This window comes from Calypte anna, chromosome 2, assembly GCF_003957555.1.
Source record: "Calypte anna isolate BGI_N300 chromosome 2, bCalAnn1_v1.p, whole genome shotgun sequence".
Taxonomy (NCBI): Eukaryota; Metazoa; Chordata; class Aves; order Apodiformes; family Trochilidae; genus Calypte; species Calypte anna.
The window spans coordinates 132,248,516-132,268,712 of NC_044245.1; the positions used below are offsets into that span (position 1 = coordinate 132,248,516).

General features: G+C 35.5%; 1 protein-coding gene across 2 annotated transcripts in view; it reads left to right on the forward strand.

Moving 5' to 3' along the window:
• ZFPM2 (zinc finger protein, FOG family member 2) overlaps window positions 1-20,197 on the forward strand; it is a 304,056-nt gene that overhangs the window by 58,512 nt on the left and 225,347 nt on the right. For both annotated transcript variants that reach the window (XM_030445147.1, XM_030445149.1), the window contains one exon: window positions 16,360-16,461. In XM_030445147.1, the coding sequence (XP_030301007.1) occupies window positions 16,360-16,461 (102 nt within the window). The remainder of the gene's footprint in view (window positions 1-16,359; window positions 16,462-20,197) is intronic.

Below are 20,197 nucleotides of genomic sequence, written 5' to 3' on the forward strand. Positions count from 1 at the left end.
GAGGTGAATCATCTTGCCTTCAATGTTTTCCTTCAGTAATGTTATTTTCTATGTATCTAACTGTAGAGAACAGGTCTCAGAAGTCAAATATTATCAGATCCAAAGCCAGCAATGCAGCATGTCTGTTCATTGCTTCTTTGCCAAGGAAACATTGCTAGAAAAATGGATTGTGTCTGTAGATTCTAGGATTAAAAAAGAATATTATAGAACTTATTATGCACAGTAGAAAACTAGTGATTTGTGAAAGGATAACTTTTAAAGTTACAGGTTCCTTTTTGATGCATTTGTACTTGTGAATTATTGAAGTATTTTAACATAAGCCATATCAATTCATTCTTACCCAGTGTTCATTCTGCAAGGTTCTTCTCTTTTCCATTCAGCTGACAGAAAATGTTATGCAGAACATTGATTTAACCTTCTTCTTGCTAGATTTCCACTTGATTGCTTTATCGTTTGTCTTCTGCAGGTAAGGATGCCTATCAAATAGATGGAATTGTTGTGGTGATGTTCTTCTATTATTCCACAACCCTCTCAGGCATTTTGATATCTATGATTTCTCTGTCTTTCTGCTCTTTTCCAGATATTGACATACATTTTCTTATGATATCTCGATATGCTCCTTTGTTCGTATTATTTTCATCTGTCTTGGATGAAGCAGAATTAATTCATTTGAATAGTCAAAATGTAATGACTGCTGGATGTTAGTCTTTCCTACAGAGTCTTCAGTCATCAGCAGGAAGGCATGAAAATATATTTTCTAGATGTCTTCTACGTAGCTTACAGCTTTAAAAAAAAAATCTTTACTTTTTGTGTTACATGTTCTTGATACTTACTAAGCTATCCTAAGAGGTCAAAACAGTCTAGTCAACTAGTTTAGAGTTTAGCTACTATAAATCTTACTGTGAAGTAAGGGAGACCCGTTTATGAATGGAAATGCTTTACAAACAGAGGGAGTTATATCTGTGCTGTACACAAATACTGCAGTTACTCAGTGTGCATTTAGACACACTCTCAGACACCATTTTCCTCAGGAGAAAAAGGTTGTGTTACTGGCCTTACTAAAAACTTACTTAAACCACTGTTCGCATAGTTGTTATACTGACATCTCTTGAGTTCCTTCTGCCATCAGTGGGAAACTAAATGCCACTATCAGTTCATATGTTTGATGTAGTTTTCTCTGAAATGCTTGCTGCATTTCCAGAGCCCACCAGTGGAAATACTACCAGTTTGGGTGAAATTCAGAAAAATATATGATTTTTATTTGTTTATAGCAATCAGTATTAGAAATTCGTGTTTAGTTGCAAGTTATCTTGGCACTTATCTTTCAGGAAGACAATTCATCCAGGCCATTGTATTAAACTAGATCAGGAACTAAATGAAAATACATTTAAATCTGAATCTTGGTTATCATATGTGTTATTAAGGACATCTGCTAATCCTTCAAGCTGAATACCTTTTGACACCCCAGCAGTTCTTTTTCCAAGCATGTTGTAGTTATAAAAGAATCTTAAACCTATCCACTGCAACCAGTGCAGAAGAAAAGCTGAAAAAGGAAATTTTTGAGGATGAAGGGGCACATAAAGCCCCTAATCTACTTCCAGCTGGCACAGTGTGACAGAAGGTCCCACTTTGAAGTAAGTTGACAATATCCTGCAAGAGGATGGGAGACTTAGAAATGTACTGTTTTTAATAATGTCTCAGCTTCTGTTGAATGTCCTGCTTCTATAATGTCACATATTAAGTGTCGTTAGCATGAGACCATGTATGTTTTTCTGAGGATAAAACCCAAAAGAAAAAACTAATTTGGAAAGCAAATACATTTATTTTGTACCCATTTCTTAGTGCAAGGGTTTGTGCCTGTATTATATAACTACCAAAAGTGAGACATATTCTCATTATTTTTGTCATGCATCTGATAGTCATCCATAACACATTTCCTTTGTAGTGCTCCAGTATCGAAATTAAAAAAAGCTATGAGAAATAAACATTTTTTCCTAAAAATAATTTTTCTTTGCATCACAAATAAGATCTTGAAAATAAGATACGTACAAAATAGGTTAGTGAGCAAATCGGTGCATTCTAATATCTGTTTTTAGGGCATAACTTTCTGGCTTTTGTTTTTTGCTTTGACAGTACTGGCAGCCTGTAAACCACAGATATCTTCAAAGGAGGAAAAATAAGTGTAGAACTTTGTTTTTTCATGTGACGAGCTTCTTTTTCCCAAAAAATACCAGAATTGCCATAGGAATCCTTTATGATATCTCTACATTCTCTTCTTGTTAGCATGGACCATTAAACATTCTCTGAAGTAATGGGATTTTATTTTATATAGATATTCATCTGTCATGGATACCTTGGGAATTTTTCCTAGAGGATAAATTAGTAGTGGGGCTTCCTGCAGGAATCAAGAGACAAGGGCAACAAATGGCACAGCTGTTGGGGAGGAGGTGTGTGTGGGGCTTCACCTTTGGTATATTATTTTTATTCCCCAGGTATTTAAATCCATGCATCACATAAAATCAGAGGCTTTTACCTGTCCAAAATATGCACTGAATGCAGAGACTTACTGAACTCATAATTCAATCAGTTGAATGAAAGCAGAAGGATGTACAAGTTCACAACTTGATGACTGGCTGTTTGACTGGATTTTCTTGTCAAACTATGCCTGGTCATATTTTAGCAGAGAACAGTCTCTTATAATCTAAACAGCAAACAACTACCTTTATAAAGCCATACTTGTCATTCCTGCATTAATTTGGGTTTGTGAGTTTGGTTCAGCAGAATAGTTGCTGAAATTAGAAGACAAAAGTGAAAGCTTCTGCAAAGTGTGAAGCAAATTAATCACACTGATCGAGCTACATGTCATTTTACAACATCTCTGTTTTCAAGTTATGACTTTTGGCTATTATTTTTCACTTTATTTATTCATTGATAGCTTTTATGACCAGGAATCTGGAAACCACCTCCTTCGACACTTTTGCAACACCACCAAATCACATGTAACTTTGCTACATGTGAATTATTCATCTGTATTCTTCATTTACACTCAAATATGAAGAAGTTAATAGTGTTTAAGCATGTAAATACTAAAAGTAAAAACAGAAATTAGAACCCTTCCATTCATCAGGGTTAGCTTTAAGCTTGCAACTGTGAATTTTTACTTTTTGGACGAAGTTTCCCATCCCAGAATGAATATTTTAGAGGAGCCTCAAAAAAGATGGCAATTGCTTTGATTTACTTGCCATGTAGACAATGAGATTAGGGGAAAGAGGATAGTTTGAAAACAGCAATAATAATAATAATAACAAAACTGTTACAGTGCTCTTCCACTGTGAAGCTGCACTGGTCTCCATTTTTGAAGTAGAATGAAAAAATTTGGTAGGAGGTAGCCATGGAGATAATGCATTACGTTTTGTCAGTTTGTGGTCTTTGAAAATTGCTGTTTGTTTTTAGTTACTGCAGATTTCTGCACTGCAGATAAAGAGGGTATCTGATGATGCTGTCCACACAAAGCCTGTATTTACCTGGAACCTCTTATGCTGAAGATTTTTTTAATATCCAGATAGTGGATATCTGGAATCAGAGTCTGTATCAGTTTAAGATTAATTCATATTAAATTCTGTTCTAGAAGATTCATTGAAAAAGCACCAGTATTTCTTCTACTAACAAAGGTAGTCTCTATATGGGTTAAGCGGTCTGTCTCCCACGCATAAGAGAGACAGACTTATATGGAAGATAGGAGATAGTTTAATTTTTGTTTTTTAAGGCAGGAGTGAGAGAGTGAAGTGTTGGTGACAGAGAAGAAAAGTGAGTTGGAGGCATGATAGAGCTAATAAAGGCAGAAGGCAAGATAGGAAAAGGGAGTACAGACAACAGAACAGTACAAAACCCAAGAAGCTGGAGGCCAGGGGATGAAAATCGAAGTGCTAAATCAAGTACATTTAGATTATGAAATAGTTTATAATTATTTGTTTTTTTTTTTAAGTCTCTGATATGTGTCATCCTGCCTAGAGTCTCTTAGGAAAAAATAATAAAATTTTGTCAAATTTTAATTAGAAAGTTTGCTGTGCTGGCTTGGAGGTGACACCTCTTCCTCTCTTTAAAGAGCAAGAAGAATGGCAGCCTTGGCTATTTCTTAAGGGCAGGAACTGGCTAAACAAATTACAGTTCCTTGTGACTTTCTTAGCAGAAATATACAGTTGAGTTATTAACTTTCAAAGAGTAAGTTATCTTGAGCAGTGAGAGAGATCATTTGAGATTAGTAGATAGTTAAGTAGCTGTGTTGAGAGCAAGAGGGAAAAGAAGAAAATGGAGGAAGGACTATGATCAAAAGAGAAAATGGAGGACCTTTTCCAGAAGAGAGGCAAATGGAGGAATATCTGATGGATGTATATATATCTGATAGAGAAAAAAGACATGCATTCCTTGCTGCCATGATTCCAAGGAAAATTTTGTTGATGAGCTTTTCCTTGCTTGTGGCACAGCTACTGTGATTGTTCCTCATGTTGGAGGCTTCCCACAGTTGCTCTATCACAAGGCACCATTGGCACCAGCCCTCAGTGAAAGAAGAGTCAGTGGTCTTAACACTACTGGTGGCAGACTTGAAAGCAAATGGGTTATGTTTCTCCACTGTAAACTGTGCTCTGGTGAGTGACATAGGAAGATATGGGGCATACATAATAGAGGATCAAGTCTGATTTTTTCGTGTTGCAATGCTTTTAAGATCTATAACACAGACTGCTTTGTGCTATAGCAAATCAGGGTGATGATGTGTTATTGTGATTCCCTATACATTGATTATTGTTATTAGTGGAATCCACTGCTGTCTGAAACATATATAATTCTCAGTCAACAACAGGAGAACTAAGGGAATGTATGGGCTTCTGCTTACTGAGAGTATATCTGCTTCTATATTCACATATTCTGCTTGGGCAGGAGGAGATGAGCTCAGAACCTAATCCAGGTTTTCTGCTCATGTACAGTATTTTGTCACTTGTCTGCCAGACCAGCTTAGGACTGGAATTTTTTATGTTAAACCATGTGACCTGATTGTGCAGCCAGGCTTGAGATTCAGGGAAACAGCTGCGATGTTATTCTTCATATAAGAAAAAAGCATATACAGAGCTAAGTTCTTCTGTGCATTAATCTTTCCCTTCGTATTTCATATGCAGAGCTATCATACTACCATCTGTAATGCCAGACAAACTCTTAACATGCTGAAAATTACTTCTATGTGTCCCTTTTTCCTCTGGAGTATGACTTTCTATGTATATTCCCATGTGCATCTCTGTAAATATTCTTTGCTTCTTTCATGTTAGGCATGTAATGACTAACAATATGCTTGCTATTTTCTGTCTGGATAAAAAGTAGATTTATGCCTTTTTTTCTTTTCTTTATTTTTTTCAATTCTTTTTCTTTTTCTAACCACGAACCTTTTAGTCAATAATGTTTCTTTCCTTTTCAGTAATGGATTTCATGACAAATTTCTACCTCTTTTGCTGTAGCAAGTGGAAGTAGGATCAGCGTAAGGCAGCTATACCATAATCACTTTGAGCTCAATAAGGAGATCTTTACAGGCAACTTTGTTCTTATTTCTTAACGGGATTAAGAAGCTCAGCTCTTTAAATTCCTGCATATAACACTGACATTTCCAGGGTGTGTTTGGACCAGGGAGTTCAAAGAGAAGGAATAAAAAAGAAAAGCCAATATGACTTTGTTTTTTACCTTGCTGGAGGAGCTGTTTGTGCAAATCGCCTATAAGCTTATTGACCTGAATCTTTGACTCCTTGTTTTCTCTGGATTTGGCTGGAGTGTAGACACTGATAGAGCACTGATAGAGGTGATTGCACAGCCCTCGGCTTTGCTTGGCACCAGTCACCCCCCCGCACTGTGCCTTACATTATCTTTCACTGGCAATACTTCTGTTCTGGAGCATATATTCCTGTATTTATTATATAAATATATATGTATTTACTTTAATTAAATTTTGTTTATGTAGGCTTTCCAAGTAAATGAAAGACACATTAACTCGTTTTGGTAAGCAAGGGCCAGAGAGGGGATGTATGTTGGATGATGTATTTTCATCTCCTGGAATATCCAGGATCTGCATAAGACCTCACAATGCTACTCCATCCAAAAACACAGTAGTTACCTGTTACTGACCTGGGAGCATGCACGGGAACCTGTGTTGGTTCCCTATGCTTCCCAGAGTAAGGGTCCCAATACATTTATCTGTATCCCATTCAGCTGAAAAAAATGAATCCCGTGCATCATTCATACTTTTTTATCAGATGATGAAGGGGTTCTCTGATAATAGCTTCTGAAGGGTGCTAAGTCAGAATTACACTGTATTCTGGAAGGATGAAAGGAGGACCTTTTCTTTCAGAGCATGAGCATTTGCCTTATGCTTTAGCTCTCTCGTTTTTTTGGGGGTTTTTTTCCTGTTACTTGAGCCCAGAGAACCACTTGTTTTCTTGCTAAAGAGAAAGGAGAGATCAAAAAAGATCAGAGTTTGGGGGTTTTTGTTTTGACTGCTTTTCACCATTTCCTTAAGAGTATAGATAGGTTTCCATGTTTTCCCGCTTTCTGGTACAAGATTGTCTGTCCTATACTCTTCTCTGTTTAGTGCTAATCCATATGAAAACCTCTCAGGTCATATTTTCAGTCCAACTGAAATCCATGTCAGTATTAACTTCAACTTGGGATAAAAATTTGACCTAAGTTAGACAAGCAAACCCAGTTTTTAATCAAGAAATTAGATAATTGATCATCATGTAGAAAATCATATCTCAAAAGGAACTAGAAAGCTATGTTTCAAGAAGTAAATACACAGATACAAATAGAAAACACTATTTTAACTGTACAGAATTATAAACTGAAGCACTTAAACAGCTTACTCAATTTTAAGCAGTTTATCAAGGCAACTCCAGCCTTTTCAGTCAGCACATTTTGGTTTTCTTAAGAACAATGGAATTGTGAATTCTATCACAGCTATGAAGAAAAGGATTATTTGGTTACAAGAAGCAGTGTAATGTCCTCTAGAAAGTCAAAAAACTTGAGTTTGGATTGACTTTAATTTGAGCTGAAATTTGACAGAATATGCATTGCAAATTAATAAGAGTAATCTTTAAAATACGAAATGCACAAATGACAAATTTCACCACATACAGGGTACATGTGTATTTACAGGGTACAGGTGTATTCTGTGTCTGTCACTAATTTTGTTCACAATGAAGGTCCAATTTTTTTTTTTTTTTTCCTAATTTCGTGTTCCTGACAGAAAAATTCTGAATATTTTTTAAGAGTTCTGAGACATTTCCTGAATAATTGTTGTCATCCTAGGTCCAAAAAACCAGAGATCCTCACAAGCTATGTTCTATATAAGTCAGCAGTGAGGATATTGACAGTAATTTAACCCACAAAGGTTATAAGTATCAGAGAAAATAAAGGAAGCAAATGTCACATTTGTGACATATTTGGGTAAATATTGGTAAGACATATTATTGCTTGGTAGATTCCAGTGGATAACAGAAAAAGAAACATTTATTTATGAGTGCTAAGTCTTTTTCTCGGCCTTAACTCATAGAAGTGTAGGCTGGTTTTGGAAACTGTGAATAGTTCAGCATATATAAAATCATAGGTGCTTTGGATTGCAAAGGGACTTTAAGGATCATCTAGTTTCAAGAGCACAGAAACACACCTCCAGTGACAGGGAACTTGGTTGCTTTTGATATTGAAGCACCTGGAGTGTTGACTATTTCAAATAGAGAACCAAACTGTTTACAAGAATATAAATTAAAATTTCACTTAGTAAGAACATATATATTTCTACTTGTTATGTAGCAGTGTGTAGAAATCACATGAAAGTGGGATGTGTATATGATAATGATTTCAGATGCATGTTATAAAATGAGATTTTCTTGGCTGGATGAAAAATTAGATGAAGTATCTCTGCAGTGGGCAAAGAACAGAATTGTTATTTAATTGTTGAAATATGAACTTTAAGAATATGAATCATCAAACTTAGAGTTTGAAACTTGCTAGAGTACCTCTGAAGTCGTCTCTCTGCTCTGCTTCAGGGTGTTGTAAAAACACCTTGTGGATTGTTGATTTCCATTGAAATAACTTTTGAAAATTTTATTGGGCAAGAGTCTTAGTTTGGGGGTCTCAATATCTTTAAAAATGTGCTTCTACTGCTTTTCTAATAAAGTGTCTAGAGCTGTGTAAGTTTGAACCCCAGACTGGTATTTGACTGCGTTCTTGTATTTGAAGTTTTAATGGGAAAAGACTGAAGAGGTGGAAAACTTTTTTTTTTTTCCTTTATAATTATAGAAGCTTTTGGGTACCCTGTATATCTGAATGATATTTGTAGTACTGGTGCCACAAGAGTCACGCCATATATAATAGGATGAATATAAAACTCATTAATAATAGTAAGTCTGGATTACAATTTAGAGAACACTTGTACTGTTCTGCAAGAAATGCATTTGAATGAGGTATCCTTGTCTTGACAGGACTTCAAAAGCAAATAGTGCAATAGTGAGAACATAACAAACATCTAGAGGAAAAGGAAGGCCAGGCTTGGTCTTGATGAAATTGTTCCACAGAAGTGTGCTATCCCAGGAGGAAAGTGCCATAGATGGTTAGAAACAATTGACACTTTTTTAACATGCTCAGTGTGCTGAAATATTGTGGTAAGATGTCATTTTGTTAAGGAAAGTGGTCATCTTAATATGAACCAAAATAGTTTATGTATTGCTATTTTTGAAGAGTTGAAACTTGCACATGTGCAGGTATTCACTGATATGTGTTCAAAGACCTTTCCTAAAAGTTAGGTTAGAGACAGTGAATTATTTCTGACATTTGCTTGATAATTTTAAGAGTGCTTAGGACACCTAAAAAAATACAGCTATTCCAAATTTACAAATTATATTTATTGTGGGAGAAATTACAAGTTTTTATTAGCATGACAGAAAACAATAATTGCATGCAAATAAGCAAAGTATTGAGATGACTGACTTAATGGAAATAAAAAGTATCAGATTAATATGAACAAGCAGTGATTTCTTTCATCTATGTTACCAAATCGTTCATCTGAGGGTCCAACTTTGCTCAGACTTACTGTATTTGTAGATTGTCTCAGCTGATTTTGGCAGGATTCACTGAAACTATGTCTGATATACATCAGATGAAGTGATGACAGAGTCTGGTAGTGATAGCACCACATCTCTGCCTCTGCCTCTGCCTCTGTCTCTCTGGCCTTGCAAGGCTTGTAGAATAAATCCATTTGCATGGCACTATAGCCACTGAAATGGTTTACCTTTTTCTCCCACCAGATACCAAATATGGCAAAGTATGGAAACATCCTGATTTATTTAGTATCATTCTTCTCAGAGTTTTCATACCAAAATCATATTTAAAGATTCATTTTGCATTATTTATATGTATTATATACCCAGAATTTTTAATATGTGCAGAAAAGTTGCATTGCCATTAAAATTAGAGACTTCTGTAGAAAACTTTAAGAAAAGATTAATTCACAGGGACAGTTAAGTCCTGTTAGATGTCACTGATATTCTTAAGAATAGTGAGTACTGCCAAAAAGGAAGTAACCTTGAGTGAATTAAGGATATTGCATTTGTATTTTAAGTTGTAAATGGTTTGTTTCAAAGTTACATGAATGTTGCTTCTGAGGAGAGCTTCCTGGCAATGATTCTTATCTTACAGTGTTTTATTTAGGGTTCAAGAGCAAGATTATCAGTGTGTGTAAGCTGTCTTATTGGTTCTAGGCACTGTCATAAAGCAAATAACAAAAAGGAATTTTTGAATGCTATTTTATAATATCTGGAGTTCTGGCATCTAGTTCATATGTACAGTCTCAGAATCTTTCATCGATTAGTTCTGTACTTGCTGCTGCTGTAGGTTTTAGCAGAAAGAAGATAAGACCCCCTTTCCCACAGATCCCCAGGAAATCCTTCCCCTTCATGACCAGTTGCACTGGCCTGTTAACATATAAAGTTTATGTTCTTTGCTGAATTAGTCTAATCTTAGTGACTCCCTTCATCGAGTTTGGTTTTAAATTGGCAGTACTACAGATTTAATAACAATTTATTTCTGAATTGATACAATTGAGAAGTGATGTTTTACTCTGAACAGCTTTATTATTGTTCTGACAATTTAAGTTTACATTAATGCAGGCAGGAAGAATGAGCAAAAACTGAATTTCTAACTTCTAATGTTCTCTCACTCTAATAGAAGCTGCTCTGTGCTGTTTGTGACTGGTACAGTCCTTCACCCAAAGCTATTTTGTCTGATGATAAAACCATGAGTGTATGAAGCTTGCACATTTTTCATCTCTTTTATGACCTTATCTTTTGTGAGCGGCTTCTGTGAAGGTATCCTAACTATAGGAAGCACCTGGCAAACATACGTGATATCTCTGCTGTGATAAGCAGTTGTGAACAAGAAAGTAGATCTGTCAGTTCTGAACCGTTCATTGTTAAAAATACTTTGTTGATTTAGCTGATTGCAAAATACATTATAGAGTGACTAACAGCTGCTGTAACAGTCCTAGTGAAGAAAGTTCAATAGCTATATTGTATGAGACTTTCTGTAAGAGCCTAATATTGATAGGAACAGTGTGGATTAAAACAGCAGGGTTGAGAAGAGCTGCCAACCCATGTGCTTCTTTAAAATATCACAACTACTTGTGGTACAAGCTGATTAAGAACAAATTGGGAAGCCTTTAATTTGTTAAAAAGATTAAAGTGAAATTACTTGTTAATATTCAAGTCTCTTTCCTGACTTGTCAGTGTTGTCAGAGATATTAGAGTTCTCCCTCTCGTGTTTCTGGTAATACATCTCTTTTGCAGTCTTCTGATTCACTAACCATCTGCACAACCTTAAACTGCAGTGGTTTAGTGTGTTTACTTGCATCTAGCAGATAAACATTAGAATAGTAAAAACCATATGTAAAACTTTTGAACTGTGTTTGAAGAGCAACAGAAACAGTTAATGCTGGTAAGAAATAGAAAGGTCAAGATGAAAATTCTGTTCTATTACAACATGAAGTTGTTTGAATAAGAATTTTTTTCTCTTTAGTTAAGCAATATTTTGTGTATTAAGCGCTTCAACATAAGGCTGAAATTTGTTTCACCCAACCTTAGCTGACTAAAGATAAGTTCCTATCCTAAGCTGTCTGCTTCAGAGGATGATTCATTTTACTTTCTTGGACACCAAAAAGGGGGATCTCAGGCATCCTCAAATGGGATGAGTCACTGTGGAAGTTTCTCTCCTTCCTGCCTATAGGAGTGCCTACATAAGTAGTCTGGAGTAGCTTAATTTTGAGATATCTAAGGTCACAAATGATGAATTCTGCCCAAAGTGTAGCTTTAATACCAAATACACAGAAATAGCTGAAAATCCAGTAGGCTGAATTATGACTGGACATAAGATATAATATATTATAGATTCTTGCTCATATAAGTCTTTTTAAAAGGTAGAATTTACTTACTGATCTTTGTTGCCAGAAGGAAAAGCAGAAGCAGGTTGTGCTTCATTTTAGAGTATTTATTATTGCCAGTACTTCAGTGTCAGTCTCTGGTATGGTAAGAAGTTATTTCTCCTTTAAATTAAATACTAAATGTAACTGAGCAGCAAAGTGAAGAAATAAGCAGGAGAAGAAACCAAAACAATGTGATTAGAAAGAAATCAACAGGTTAGCAGAAAAGTGAGTATTATATGAAAGGCAAAAAACATATGATTTGACTTAAAAGAAAGAAAAAATAATAATGTCCTGGATCCAGTTGAATGTCTATGCCTATCTTTTTAAATAAATAAATAATGTACTTATAATCTGTTATAAAATAAATATTATTCTTATTGAGTTTGGAAAATAGGCAGTGAAGGGACAAAACCAGTACACAATGGAAAGAAAATAAATTCTGCAAGGAGATCATAGAATCATAGAATCAGATGGGTTGGAAAGGACCTGTGAGATCATCAGGTCCAACCCTTGAGCCACTACCACCGTGGTTACCAGACCATGGCACTGAGTGCCACATTCAGTCTCTTAAAACCTTCAGGGATGTAAAATTCTCTACCTCCCTGGGCAGCCTATTCTAATGCCCCTCTGTAAAGAATTATCTAGAATTGTCTTACTGATACTTGTCTGGGAGACTGACTCCCCCCTGGCTACACCCTCCTTTCAGGGAGTTGTAGAGAGTGATGAGGACTCCCCTGAGCCTCCTCTTCTCCAGACTGAACACCCTCAGCTCCCTCAGCCTCACCTCATAGGACTTGTGCTGGATCCCTTCACCAGCCTGGTTGCCCTCCTTTGGACCTGATCCAGGACCTCAATCTCCTTCCTGAACTGAGGGGCCCAGAACTGGACACAGGACCCAAGCTGTGGCCTCACCAGCACTGAGTACAGGGGAAGAATCACTTCCTTGGACCTGCTGACCACACTGTTCCTGATCCGGGCCAGGATGCCATTGGCTTTCTTGGCCACCTGGGCACACTGCTGGCTCATGTTCAGCTTCCTGTCAATCCAGACTCCCAGGTCCCTTTCTGCCTTGCTGCTCTCAGCCACTCTGTGCCCAGCCTGGAGCTCCCCATGGGGTTGTTGTGGCCAAAGTGCAGGACCCGGCACTTGGCTGTGTTGAACCTCATCCCATTGGAATCAGCCCAACTCTTCAGTCTGTCCAGGTCCCTCTGCAGAGCCCTCCTGCCTTGCAGCTGATCCACACTCCCCAGCTTAGTGTTGTTTGCAAATTTGCTAATTGTGGTCTCAATCTCCTCATCTAAATCATCGATGAAGATATTAAACAGAACCAGGCCCAGCACTGATCCCTGGGGGACACCACTGGTAAGCAGCCACCAATGGGATCAGCACCATTCAGTACCACTCTCTGGTGGCCTCCAGCAGTTCCTAACCCAGCACAGAGTGCTCCTGTCTGAGCCCTGGGCTGACAGCTTTTCCAGGAGAATGCTGTGGGAGATGATGTCAAAGGCTTTGCTGAAGTCCAGGTAGACCCCATCCATGCCTTCCCCTCATCCCCCAGGTGGATCACCTGATAATAAAAGGAGATCAAGTAAGACAGGACCTGTCCTTCCTAACCCCGTGCTGGCTGGGTCTGATCCCTTGTCCATTCTGTAGGTGCTGCGTGATTGCCTCTAGGATAATCTGCTCCATAACCTTGCCAGGCACTGAAGTCAGGCTGACAGGCCTGTAGTTACCTGGGTCTTCCTTCTGTCCCTTTTCCTGTACATAAATACATTCCTTTGTGCTAAACAAATGTTAACTACAAAAGTATTAAGTAAAGGGAAAAAAAAAAAAAAAAGCTTGAGAGATTTTTATCAGCTCTTGTACAAAACCTCTTTTTGGCTTGTTAAATTTGCAATGTCTGTTGCACCAAGTGGATTGACTTGATTGTCCATTTTCATTTGATCTTGATGCTCAGCTGAGCCTGGATGGATTGGGTTCACTGATGGATTCTGAAGTCTGAATGCACTATTTGTGGGTTTCACAAACTGATTGATTCCATATGGAGGGGGAGTAGTTATGGGGGAGCAGAAGACATCAGTGGTGTGACATTTCAGGTGTGTAAACATGTGGTAGTTGGTGAATAGTAGTAAAAGTCAATGAAAATTATTAGAAATAGTTCTAAATGCAAAGCAAAATTTTCTACACATTTTGTTCTACTCTGCACAAGTTATGTATTAATTCATAAAAACTTGATTATGAAAAATGCATAACACTGTACTTTGTGAAGCACTGAAAAAGCAAGTTAATGAAAAGTTAAGCCATCTGCTAGCATACATTTTCAGATCTTTCCTCATCTCCTAAATACTTAATTACTGTGTGCTGTAGGTTGTATAACAGCAATAGTCTTGTCCTTCTTTTGCCCTTCAGCCCAGTGTTTCCACATAAGTTTCTCCTCCTCTTTCAATTCTAATAATTTTGTTTGTTTGATGTTCTGGTTGGTTGCATTGATTGAAAGAATGCTCAAATTTGCATGCTAACGCCAGGTTTGCATGTATTATAACCTGGAAAATCTTTTATATTTTAGAGCTAATATTTTCCATGCTTGGACTCAATCTGAAATAATTCTTCCTATTAATACTTTTTTCAGTTGTTGCTCTCATTTAGTCCATAGAGATCTATTGTTTACAGCAGAAGAGAACAATTTCTTTAGTAGAAAAATTCCATGCAAAGAATGTTTTAAGAGCTTGCTATGGCGATTATACAGCTTGAATTAGAAACTCATAATCAGAATTGCCCTTGCTGTAAAATGCTTTCCAACATTTAGGAGAAAACTGCAGTTGATCTTGCCAAGGTTTGAACCTTTGAAAATTGTCCTTTGTGTGTCTCCAATAAAGAGCACTTTGTTGCAACTGTAAGTAGCTCTGAAAGTAGAAATATGAAGGTAAAAACATCTGATAGGTTCTTTAGTCCACCTCAAAATCCTACATCTCTCCTTACTGCAAAATAACCCGACAAGTGCTAATTCAAAATAGGATAGTTGGTTAAAAAACAAGCAATTGCTGAAACTGTTTATGAGAAACCTGACAGCTTTTTCAGTATGTGAGTATTCAGGACTCTCTTCTGAAAGGTAACTTCAGATTGAACTGAAGGATGTGAACTGCAAATGCCTTGGTAAAATTATGCAGTGTGATTAACAGAAAAAGTATACTAGATATTCATTAAGCCTTTTAACTTTAAGTGCCTGTGGATACACTAAACTATCTTTTTAATACTGTGAATGCAATGAACTATATTTTTGTTATCAAAGCCTAGAGTTAATACAGTATTGTGTTTGTGATAAGTCATTTATTACGCTCTTACACTTAAGATTTGAAAACTTTTTGTTTTGTGAATGCAAGGAAGAATGTGTTATTACAAGACATTACACGTACCCATTAAGTTAATACTTTATAGTGTTTGTATATAATCATGTACTTGAAAACTCTGGGTCACAATCTTATCTGGTATAAATATAGCTCTAGTGATAACATATGGGGATCTGGCATGGTTTGTTGTAATCACATTTCTTTACCTATGTTGCTAATAAAAGCTTTGGTTATCATGAGAGGGGAAAAAATTACAAGTGTCCTTCTTACTCTCCTATAGTCAAATCAACAAAGAGTCTGATTTTTAGATTCTAAAATATACCACAGCATTGGGTTTTTAGTGCTGCCATTTTTTCTGTGGGACAGGTTTTTTTAAAGGTTTGCTTCAAGACTGCTAAAAATTTTAAAATCATGATTTGATTGCATTTGAACGGTGTAGTTAATCCTGTTGACTTGAATTTTTTAACTTCTTTTTTTTTTTTTTTTTTTTTTTTTTTTTTTTTTATTCTTCATGGTGTCTCCCTATGCAAGACTTTCGTGGATTAATTAGTTGTAAAATAAAGCCCAAACCTATGATTGCAATGAAATACTGTCCTGGAAAAGCCCTTGGAGCTGTCATACTCTGTGGGCTGAATAGTTTGTGTTAATGCTGGAACTCCTCATCATTAATGTAATTTTTCATAGTAGGTATTGCAAAGTACTTTTGCATGAAGCTTGCCTAGAATCTTTGTTTAACTGAAAAAAAGTGGACTTTCAACAAAGGGTTATTAAAAAACAGAATTATCATCTCTAAAAAATCAACCTTATAATTTTATGTGTCCTACATACACAGGTTCATAGTGGGTAGTTACTGAAGGCAAACAGACATTCTCAGGTTCTTCAGGATAGTGGAAATGCTCAAATTCATCTGCAATGTTTCCGTTCTTTAGATGAAACTTGATAGGGTGAAAATTATCATAGGGACTTGCTGGTGGGTTATGACCTTTCAGGGCAAATTCCTTAAATGCCAAAAAGCAGCTCTCCAGTATTTGCCTGAAAAGGCAGATTGTTTAGGGGATCATATTTTTGTACTGAGGGTCATTAATACACATAAGAAACATCTAGGTGTTAATTCAAGAAAACAATTGAAAGTGTCTGTTCATGAGGAGTAATGGGCTGATTTCTTTCTCTCATTTGTTGACATGAATTTTGACATTTTTGTTCATTGTTTTACAGAATTAGCTGCAAAATGTGATTCTGTTTTTTAAGCATATGGAGTAAACACTGGTTTCCAAGATTTGTCTCTTCACAGATCTTGAAGAATTGGATACTGAAGGCTTCTTTGGATCACTGAGAACTCACAGATGTTTATGTGTTTAATGATATTTCTTTACAAATTTTCTCTCTGTTTACAGGCATGCATATGTTTTCACTTACATATGTAAGCAGTTGTTTTTATATTGTAGGAGCTCTGCCTAAAAGTCACTATAAAAACATGTCAAGACTGTATTTCTTCAATTGTTTTTCCAGGCAATGAAGAAGGCATCCAGGAGGCAGCAGAGTCTGATGGTGATGCAAGGTCAGAGAAACCGGGGCAGATTGCTGTGGAGACTGAAGATTGGGATGGGCCAGGTAGGAAAAATACCTGAAAGCCAACAGAAACATCTTAAACTAGATTCCAGTCTTTTAAATTATCATTATTTTAGTCAGTCTGTTGTGCTTTGCATTCATTTTAATAGACTGTTTGTTTTATGACACTTTGGAGTCCAGGTTATGGATGGATAAGTAGTACTAAGTGGAAAACAATTCTGGCTAAATAATTCTGTAATTTTTTCAACATAAAATTCCCTATGTTCCTGCTTAATACAAAAGAAAATGTGGTTACTGCTTCAAATTTAGATTAAAATCTGTAATTTCTCAGTTCCATGGTTGTATTAAAGTATAAGCTTTTCTTCTGTGTTTTCTGAGCCAGATGACCAACCAAACGCCTGTGCTCTTTCAAGCTTTGTACCTACATTTAGCAACATGTTGAGCTTAACAAATAGGTGCAGTATCTAATGACATTTCTTTACCAGTTTTAGCCTGAGAGAAGTAATTTAGCAAATGTGGTCATGGATTTCATTTGAAAGAGAATCTCTTAGATGGCGGTCAATGAAGTGTCAGAACTTCACGTTAGAACAGTAATTCACGGTAACATTTTCTATTATGTACAATAAAAATGGGGCAGGTCTGATATTGCTAAGATATAAGATTTGATGTTAATGTGGGAAGACTTTCCAAGTGTCTGTAAAATATAAATATGTAAAACCTCTGTTGTACCATAAAAGTACCTAAGACAAATGGATAAACTGTAATTAGCCAATTCTGCAGTTGAATTCAATGCGGTGTTTTCGTGGGTATGAACTCTGAAATGGGCCTTAAAAATCCATTATATTGACTATATTTTAATAGTGCTATCGGAAAACGTGCCTCTCAAATCCAACATGCTTTCAGCATAGCTGAATCTTTAATGGAAATTTTCCCTAAAAAGGGTGAGCACATCAGAAAAGCATTTCAGAGGTGTTATAACAATAATTTATAATTCAATAGTAATATTTCATTAGGAAAAAAATCTATTTCAGTCCCATTTTCATCCTTGCTTGATTTTGCAAATTACTGTATACTCTCCATAAAGAGAAGAACAAAAGTAGTGGTAATTTTCTGAAACCAGCAGCTGGAAAATATAATGTAAACAAAAAATGAAGACATAGTATATATAATTATTATGATGTTATTTAAAATGGTTTTAATGATAATACAAAAGTTAATATTCTATGTAAAGCACTATGGTGTTGTATGAAAACAAGGTTTAGTATTACAGTAGACTACAGTATATTTGAAATAATAAAAAAGATATCTCTAGATGTAGCATAATAGCCTTTTCCAGCTTCATGGTAGACTCAAAAACTGTCAGTGATTAATGTATGACTTGTTTTTAATGTAATTAAAAATAAGTTATTTGAAATTGGTAATATTTTGGAATTTTTCTATTTTTAGTGTATTTCAGCATAGGTGAATATGCATTTTGTGGGCTGTTACTGCTTTTTATATGAGCTATTTATGCAATAGTTTCAGACTTATAATTTGTGACAGTATACAGAGTATTTTTTATTTGCTTGAGAAAAAAAATCCAACAGCAAGAGGTATGTATCTTGTAATATTTATTGGTAGCTTGGACGTGGGATAAGATGGAAATCAAAGCTCAGTTTGGGAAAATTGCTTTTGACTTCAAGAAACTGATGACCACCAACATACAATTAGCAGTTCTATTTTATTTAAATATTGATTCTTTCCATACTAGATGCTAACCTCTCCATCATTCACACTTTCTGAAATGAACTTAGCTATTTATTGGTATGGAAAAAGATAAAATCAACAGAAGGTAATTTTCAACTGTTCAGTACAAAGAACACTTATTTCAGACCTTTGGAAAAAAAAGTATGAAATATTTTGCTTATTTATGAACATATTTTACCACAGCCTAAACAGAAACATTAAAAACCTTCTTCAACAACTTTACCTACTTGTAGTAGAGTTGCTATCTCAAAGAGCAGATGACCATTCTTTGTTACTGATTCATCTCTGCTCTCCTTTCTGAGATGGAGCTTTCTCAGAGTCCAACAATGACTGTTCTGCATGATACGAGCTGCTGTGAGCTGATAATAAGTACTGTGACTACTCAACGATTCATATAAATAGTAGAACTGTTTTGTTATTTTAATATTTTTTTCTTTTTTTAAGGACTATGAAAACATATTGTTATTTTCAGAGCCAGTACTTGACAAGGACTGAAGTTCTGTCAGATCTTCATTAGCAGCAACTTACAGATGATTCAAAATTAAGCTTCTGGCATTAATTAGGATTTTATTTTATTTAAAAATTTACATTGGTAAATTTATTGCATGAAATCACAAGCCTTTGTAATTAGAATATTTTTATGAAGAAAAATTTGAAGTTAAATGTGCTGTAGCTTCAGAGTTTCTGCTAAACCTATCTTTCAGATCATGGAGTCTTGTGGTCTTTACTGATCATCCAGTAATAGCAGAGATAATGCATACTCTGTGTAGTCACTTTGAGTGTTATTTGATTGCTTTGTCAACAATTGTCAGTTTTCATTGCTTTTGTCCCCATTTTTAAAAAAATCTTAAGGAGAAGACTCTTAAATAATGGAAGCTGATGTCATTAAATTATATATGGACACACAGTAAAAGACCAGATGCTTTTTCTGTTGTAGTCAACATCAAAAATCCAAAGAGCAGATAGTCTGCAAATCAAGATTGGATTTAAAGAGATTTTATATGAAAATATTGATTTTTTAATACATTGTAGCTAAAGTGGTTTTACATCCTTAAATATGCTATTTGGTGTCAGATAGATGCCTTGATACATGCAGATGTTTTTAGTTCTATGGCCTTTGTGTTATTGCTAGATTAATTAGAGAGTGTGAGACCAGTGATCAGTGGTTTAGCACATGATGAGAGAACGGGATCATTCTGTTTTTTCCTGGATATCTGCTCCATGTAGGAACAAAAATCTTCTAAACTTTGGGAGCTGTCAATGAAATACCCTTTCATACCACAACTTCTTTAAAATATAAGTGCATCAAACCCAAGAAAATATTTGAATGAAAAGGTATGAATCATAACTTGGACATGTTTAAGAACAATTTTTTTAGATTTTCAAAAAGTTATAGTAAAATCAAGGCAATGTTGAATTTACCCAGAAAAGAATTTTGAAAAACAGAAAAATCCAGGTTTAATATGAATGGGTAAACAATGGAAGTAACCAGATAGCAAAACCAAAACTAAATAGACATAAATAAATAAATAAATAAATTTTAAAAAACAGCAGTTGCTTAAATAATAACAATAGGATGACATTTAATTATGTGTTTGAAAAATTATAAGGCAATTGCTATGGAGCTTTTATAAATCAGGATTCTTAATAGTTACAGGTGACAGGATAAAGGGTAATTTAAATATTTCTTGTCTGCTTAAAACATATTTGTTCTGGAAAACCTATTTGGAAGTGACTGTGGTAACTGTACCATCAGTTTTCAAAATGTTCTGAGATCATTTTTAAATTCTAAAATACTAGAGGAAACAAATGTGTTAAAAGTAAATCGGGGTTGGTGTGGATAATGAGAGACTTGTCTGCATGACAGTGGTCCCATTGGAAATAATGGACTAAGTGACATAAGACCTTTTTTATTAAAGATGGATTAGTAAGATTGCCAATCCCTATAGGTTTATGGAGAAAAATATATTTTGTAAAACAAACTTAATATGTAATGGTGAGCTATATTATGTTAGTTCTTTACAACATGTTT